The sequence below is a fragment of the Asparagus officinalis genome, chromosome 1 (assembly GCF_001876935.1).
Source record: "Asparagus officinalis chromosome 1, Aspof.V1, whole genome shotgun sequence".
Lineage (NCBI taxonomy): Eukaryota > Viridiplantae > Streptophyta > Magnoliopsida > Asparagales > Asparagaceae > Asparagus > Asparagus officinalis.
This window is the reverse complement of record NC_033794.1, coordinates 89,268,173-89,275,570: the sequence shown is the minus strand read 5'-3', so window position 1 is coordinate 89,275,570 and position 7,398 is coordinate 89,268,173. Positions and strand designations below refer to the sequence as shown.

The following is a 7,398-nucleotide window of genomic DNA, read 5'->3' as shown; positions in this document are numbered from 1 at the left end:
TCAAGCAAAAATGCAAGGGGATTGAGCAACTTACCAGAATTATCAAGGTGGACATGCTAACAATAGTTCTGAATAGTAATATACATATAGAAGATGAGAAATGGATAATTTCCCTGTAACTGTATATATTTTGTAGGGAACTGACGGATACTCAATTTTGAGTTCTTCTGATGTACACAAAATTCTCCATATATGGTCAAATGAATAAAATTTCATTTACCAAAAAAAAGACAATACCCTTCAAATTTGGTTCTGGTCCCCCATTTCAAATTTCAGTGAAAACGGATGCTGTTTACCCCTTCAAACCGTGATTTTCAGAATCAAACTGATGGACTTCGTGAATCTGGCATGCTAGTATACAGCCTGGCAAATTTGAGAAAACTTCAAATCAACTTGTATCTTGTACGTTTCAGACAGGGCTTGACCCGTGTAAGGTTGTGGTCCAATATAAGCTAGGGCTACCCAAAAACTGGACCAAAATTTAAGGGACTAATATCGGAAAAAAGTAATACATATAAAGTTATCCCAAAATTTAACCGGATTGCCGACATATATAACAGTTTCATTGCTCGAGTCCATTAAAAGGTTTCTCCATGTGCAGTGGTACTCCTAATCAAGATCATGTAACTGACTCAAGCTTGAGAATTTTAAACCAGGAACTCCAACCTTTTGTCATCAGAATTAGCAGAACTATCCAGGTTGCACTTTGTTTACTTGAATCAGGAGTTACATAGTAAAACTACGAGGTTGTACTTCGTTTCCTTGAGTCAGGAGTAAAACAGAAGTTGGCCCAATATCTCTCCAACCCGGCAACTCCAACTCAACACAGCAGGAATCCTTAATGCTGCAGCAGCCTATGATGCCAAAATAGGTGGCATATTGTACAGAAACCTAACACAAATTTACTTCGATCCGCTGCCATTACTATTGCTGGATTTGGACCCTTGTAGTAGTTTGTGGTAGTTCATTTGGCCAGCAAGTTATATTCACAGATACAGGGGGGCAGCAGTTGGCTCTAGGTAAAGCTTGTATCAATGCTGTGTTTAATTTGTTATGTTTTTGAGTGGAAAATTTATTTTAGGGTCCCTACTCTTTGCATCTTTTGGAATATCAAATTAAAATGCTAGAATAAATGAGTTTTAGAAGTGCAAGGGTCATAAGTTTAGATGGTGAAGAGACATAGGTTATGGAAGAATAAGAGTAACTTACTCATTTATGACATTTATCTTTATGGCATTAAAATAGGAGTTTAATTTGTGACTATTGGTATGCCTAGACGTTTTTGTTTTTGAAGCCTATATAAAGGGCTATTGTAATCCTTGTTTGATATGAAGAGAGAAAATTGAAGAAATATAAGTGAGTTCTTCATTTGAAAGAGTTCTAAGTTCGTAAACTTAAGAGTCATCAGTGGTATCAGAGCAACTTGATCCAATTTTTCCATTCTCTCTTCTTCTCATGGCTACCACAAATAATCTTGTCAATCCTCAAGTGCCAAAATTATTGAAAGATAACTATGAGAGTTGGTCAATCCAAATGAGAGCCTTATTTGGTTCTCAAGAGTTGTGGGAGCTGATCATTGATGGGTTCACGGAACCTACACCAGAAGTAGAAGCCACCTATACCGCCGAAGAGAAGAAGGCTCTCAGAGAACAAAGAAAGAAGGATAGCAAGGCTCGTTTTCTACTCTATCAAGGGTTGGACGAGTCTACCTTTGAGAGAGTTGCCGAAGCAACGACAAGCAAGGAAGCATGGGAAATCCTTGCGACCATCTACAAAGGTGTCGAGCGGGTGAAGCGAATTCGCCTCCAAACTTTGAGGGGCGATCTTGAAGCCGCTCAAATGAAAGATGAAGAACAAATCTCCGATTATTATTCACGATTACTTCTAATTGTGAATAAAATAAGGAGAAATGGAGAGAAGATGGAGGACATCCGAGTGATGGAGAAGTTGCTCCGATCCCTCACATCAAAATTCGAGCACGTGGTGGCGGCAATTGAGGAGTCAAAGAATTTGGAGGATATCTCAATAGAGGAGCTCTTGGGATCTCTCCAAGTTCATGAACAACGAATGCAAAAGAAGGCTAGTTCCATAGTTTTGGAGCAAGTACTAGAGTCAACATTGACTCTAAGTAATCAAGGCTCACAAGCAAGAGGTCGTGGTCGTGGTCGTGGTAGAGGCAGAGGACGTGGTCCCCAACAACAAACCACTCAAAATCAACCGAAGCAACAAATGATGTGGGTAACAACTCTACGCTTCTTCTTGCTAATGATGATTCAAGTGTTGAGAATGATGCTTGGTACCTTGACTCGGGTGCTAGCAACCACATGTGTGGGAAGAAAGAACTTTTCATGGAACTCGCAGAAGGAGTTCATGGAAGTGTGAGCCTCGGAGATTCTTCAAAACTCTCGGTTGAAGGCAAAGGGAAGATTAAGATCTACCAAAAGGATGGTAAGCCCGAGTATATTTCCGATATTTACTATATTCCTAACATGAAAAGTAATATTCTTAGCATCGGTCAATTACTCTGAAAGGGATACAAAGTATATATGGAGAACAACCATCTTTGGTTGAAAAATACAAATGGAGGCCTCATAGCTTGTGTTAAGATGACAAGGAACCGCATGTTTCCCTTGCATCTAAACACGAAAGTCGACAAGTGTTTTCAAGGACTCATGGAGAATGAGTCATGGAGGTGGCATCTTCGCTTCGGCCATCTAAACTTCAGCGGCCTGAAGTTACTGTCTATAGTTGGAATGATACGAGGCCTTTTCCCAGTGGAAAATCATGGAGAGCAAGTGTACCATTGCAACTTGTTCACACCGACATCTGCGGACCGATCGATCCCGTCTCTTTGGGAGGTAATAGATATTTTATAACTTTCATTGATGACTTCAGTAGAAAGTTGTGGGTTCGGTTTTTACCAAAATTTGAACAACCGAATGACTTCAGTAGAAAGTTGTGGGTGTACACTCTTAAAGAAAAATCTGCTGCCTTTACTACATTCAAGCATTTTAAAGCTTTAGTTGAAGCAGAGAGCGGCCACAAGCTAAAAATTCTTCGATCTGACCGAGGTGGTGAGTACACCTCAAATCTGTTTCAAGAATATTGCAGGGAGCAAGGTATAAAGAGACAGTTTACTACTGCCTACACACCACAGCAAAATGGCATTGCAGAAAGAAAGAACCAGACCATCCTCGACATGACAAGAACCATGCTCAAAGAAAAGGGATTGCCAAAGCAGTTCTGGGCAGAAGCCGTGGCATGCTCAGCTTATTTGCTCAACCGATGCCCCACAAAGATAGTGAAGAACAAGACACCTCAAGAGGCATGGAGCGGTTACACGCCTAGTGTAGCACACCTACGAATTTTTGGGTGTGTTGCATATGCTCAAGTACCTGAAGTCAAAAGGAAGAAGCTTGACAATCGCGGTGAAAAATGCATTTTCATCGGATATAGCGAGGAGTCGAAGGCATACAAGCTCTACAATCCACTAACCAAGAAACTAGTTGTTAGTAGAGACGTTGTCTTAATGAAGAAGAAGCATGGAACTGGAGCAAAATCTACCATACAACGAGGTCCCATCAAAATAAGAAGCCTCAGGGAGATCTATGAGCAGATAGAAGAAGACGAAGAGTCAAATCTTTTCTGCTTATATGCTGATCATAAACCTCTCACTTTTCAAGAAGCCGTAAAAGAAGATTGTTGGCGAACAGCAATGGAGGAGGAGATCCACGCCATCCAAAAGAATGATACTTGGGAGTTGACAACTCTTCCACAAAATCACAAGGCAATAGGGGTCAAGTGGGTGTACAAGATCAAGCGCACAGCAAATGGTGAAGTTGATCGGTACAAGGCGAGGCTTGTAGCGAAAGGTTACAAACAAAAGTACGGCACCGACTATGAAGAAGTCTTTGCTCCGGTTGCTCGACTGGATACGGTGAGACTATTAATTTCACTTGCAGCTCATCACAGGTGGAATATATATCATTTGGATGTCAAGTCAGCATTTCTCAATGGTGTTCTTGAGGAAGAGGTGTACGTGCAACAACCAGAAGGCTTTCTTGTGAAAGGGCAAGAAGACAAAGTGTACCATTTGAAGAAAGCCTTGTATGGCTTAAAGCAGGCACCACGGGCGTGGAACGCCCGAATTGATGGCTATCTTCATCAAAACGGCTTCATTAAATGTCCCTATGAACACGCCATCTACATGAAGAGGAACCATAGAGGCGAATTTCTAATAATTTGTCTTTATGTTGATGATTTATTATACACAGGAAGCAGTACCGAGATGCTTGCTGAATTCAAGGCGGTAATGTTCAATGAATTTGAGATGACAGACAATTGATTAATGTTCTATTTTCTTAGCATTGAAGTGAAGCAGTAACAAGAGGGGATTTTTATATCCCAGAAGAAGTACATGAAGGAGATCTTAGAGAAGTTCAAGATGAATGAATGCAACCCTGTAAACACCCCAATAGCCATCGGAATGAAGCTATCAAGAGAAGGAGACGGACGTTTTGTGGATTCAACTCTTTTCAAAAGTCTAGTTGGCAGCCTGAGATACTTGACGATCACAAGGCCTGATATTACTTATGGAGTCGGACTTGTGAGTCGCTATATGGAGACACCGAATGAATCTCACTGGCTAGCTGCGAAGAGGATATTAAGGTATATCAAAGGCACACTCAACCTGGGTCTCTTCTATGCATATGATGAAAATGCACAACTAGTTGGTTACTCAGATAGTGACTGGGGAGGTGAATTTTGTAATAAAAAGAATATAAGGAAAGAATTGCGTTTGATTTTATTCTCTCTAACTGCTTAGAAAAAGAATGATTACAACTCTCTCAACTCTCGATTACAATTTGGATTCCTGGTTACAAAAGAGAAGAGAATGATCTGGATTCTCCCCTTTGTTTAATTCTGGGTTCTTCACGGTAGCGATGAGATGCCTCCCTCGAATGCTTACGTCGAGTTTGCTTCTCGTTGACGATCCGAATATCTTGGCCGGTTGATAACTCTTGTCGAGTTTTGTGATTCAGAACAAGTAACAAACTCTAATGATAGAGTTGTTGGAACCGAAAATAATTGGGCCGGTTGATAACTCTTGTCGAGTTTTGTGATTCAGAACAAGTAACAAACTCTAATGATAGAGTTGTTGGAACCGAAAATAATTCGGTTAATAAGCCAAATATCGATGGTTTAGAGATCCTCCGTTTGTTGATTTCCCAGACTGTGTAAGGAGTCAATCCTCCTTTTTCTGATTCTGGAAGATTTGATCGAAAGATCCCCCTCCGATTAATGAAAAGAAATCTCTCTTGATCTGATTATCAAAAATCCGATCTCCCCTCTCCAAAAAAGATCCCTTACTCTGTTGAGTTTGTTGCTATTTATAGGGGGATTAGGGGTGTAACTGCCCCCATAATCCGCGCCTAAATGGGGGTTTAGTTACCCCATTAGTCGGGTGTAACAACCCACTAAAGCCACTCCTCAAATCGTGGGTGAAGAACAGCTTCGAAGTTGTTAGATCACGTTTGAATGAGTCAGAACCTTAACCTGCGTTCTGGCGGTGATTGAGCTGCGTTTGGCAGCGACTGACGGGCTGCGTTGGGCAGTGATGGATGAGTTGCGTCGGCAGCGGTTGATAAGCTGCGTTGGGCAGCGATTGATAAGCTGCGTTGGGCAGCGATGGAGCTGCGTTCGAGCTGTGCTTGGCAGCGATTGGAGCTGCGTTGGGCAGCGATTGATAAGCTGCGTTGGGCAGCGGTGGAGCTGCGTTCGAGCTGTGCTTGGCAGCGATTGGAGCTGCGTTCGAGCTGTGCTTGGCAGCGATTGGAGCTGCGTTCGAGCTGTGCTTGGCAGCGATTGGAGCAGCGATTGGAGCTGCGTTCGAGCTGTTGATTAGATTTCTCTGTCTTTATATATGGATGACACCAAAGACCAGTAAAGAAGGTCTTATTCAGGCCATTTGTGACAATTGAGGCATCTCAATAACGCTCTATCAACTGCAGGTCATGATCTCCACTGAGTGTGTCGAATATCATTACACTGCTCATCAGCACCTCTAATGGTTGCTAACATGATATCAGTCATGTTGTTGTCGCAGCCATCAAGATCAATTGCTAACATAATATTAGTCATGTTGTTGTCGCAGCCATCAAGATCAATCATCTCACATAAGAAGCTGCATTCGTGTTTATAGCTGTTGAAGCGGCGTAGGTGATCAAATTGGTGTTGTGTCTTGAAGATGGTACGCAGAGAGGGTTTCCACGTCTTGGTTTGAAGAGATCGTCAATTTGTAATCTCTTTCTATCGGAGCGTTGTTAGAGATCGTCGTTTTGTAATCTTTGCTTTAGCCCTTTGACATGTGAAAATCTTTGAATTGTAGCCTTCTAGAAGTCGTCAGATTGTAACTTCCATCATCAGTGTTCGATGGAGACTCAGCTATCCATTGTGATTTTTAGACAGCCTACAGAACCCCCTCCAAAGTTTTCGAAAGTTCGCGGTTGACTGGGACGAATTTTCGAAATACTTTGGAACCCAAAGATTTTGTTAATCAAATGCTCATCATCACAGGTTGAGTGGAGCACCTTCGTTGACCTCTTCATTCTCCAAAATGAATTGGGCTTTATCTTCAAGGAAACTGGACATTTCTGGGCTTATGAAAAATTTGTCATCACAGATGGAGAGAACCACAAGCCTGTATAAGAAGGATTTTATCCCCAGCTTAGTCTGGAGACTGGCTTCAGAGGAATTCGCTTTATCTTCTCTTTTGATCATATCGCCATTACTTGGAATATTAACCCCTTTGAATGGGTTATTTATATGATATGCTGAGGTTGGCCATCAGAACGCACGCCTATATCCTGCGTTCTCCTGTTTGAATCGTGAGGGTGCGTTCGGTAACTGAAGCCCCTCTTTTTGAAAACGCGAGAATCACGTTTCAGGTGAGATTTTGCCCCAAAATCTCGCTTCGATTTGACAGCTACAGCTGTTTATAAATAGACCACTGAGGTCAAATCAAAAGGCAGCTACAGCTGTTTATAAATAGACCACTGAGGTCAAATCAAAAGGTCATTCGACTTTTCTCCTTTTTTTACTCAGTTTCTTAACAAAGCTCCTGTTCATCTTCTCCAGCGCTTCAACTGAGGAAAAGATCCGTTCCCGAATACTTCGTCTGTCTTCGTCTTCCTTGCCACGGTTGCCATGGGCCTGCAGAAGAAAACGGCTTCCAAATCGAAGATCGCCGAAGCTCAGGGTGCTTGTTCGGCTAGAATCTCCGGGGATGATCAAGTCCCTGCGCCTTCGTCGCCGACTTCTTCAACTAACGGTAAGGTTGAACTATTAGAAGTTGGTTCGACAAATCTCTCATCCCCAACCCTTGATTGACGATCTGTA

The 7,398-nt window shown here is 42.1% G+C and overlaps 2 protein-coding genes across 2 annotated transcripts; both read left to right on the top strand.

Annotated features, from left to right (window-relative positions):
• Positions 1,456 to 2,382, top strand: LOC109837159. The gene has a single exon (XM_020405286.1). The coding sequence runs from the start codon at positions 1,456 to 1,458 to the stop codon at positions 2,380 to 2,382; it is 927 nt and encodes a 308-aa protein (XP_020260875.1).
• On the top strand, positions 4,418 to 6,708 carry LOC109837149 (uncharacterized mitochondrial protein AtMg00810-like). The gene is made up of 2 exons (XM_020405263.1): positions 4,418 to 4,757; positions 6,683 to 6,708. The coding sequence occupies exons 1-2, from the start codon at positions 4,418 to 4,420 to the stop codon at positions 6,706 to 6,708; spliced, it is 366 nt and encodes a 121-aa protein (XP_020260852.1).

Coding starts and splice junctions, on each gene's coding strand:
- LOC109837149 (XM_020405263.1), top strand. CDS start 4,418: ATGAAGGAGATCTTAGAGAAGTTCAAGATGAATGAATGCAACCCTGTA. Junction 4,758..6,682: donor CTCAGATAGTGACTGGGGAG/GTGAATTTTGTA, acceptor TTGTCATCACAG/ATGGAGAGAACCACAAGCCT.
- LOC109837159 (XM_020405286.1), top strand. CDS start 1,456: ATGGCTACCACAAATAATCTTGTCAATCCTCAAGTGCCAAAATTATTG.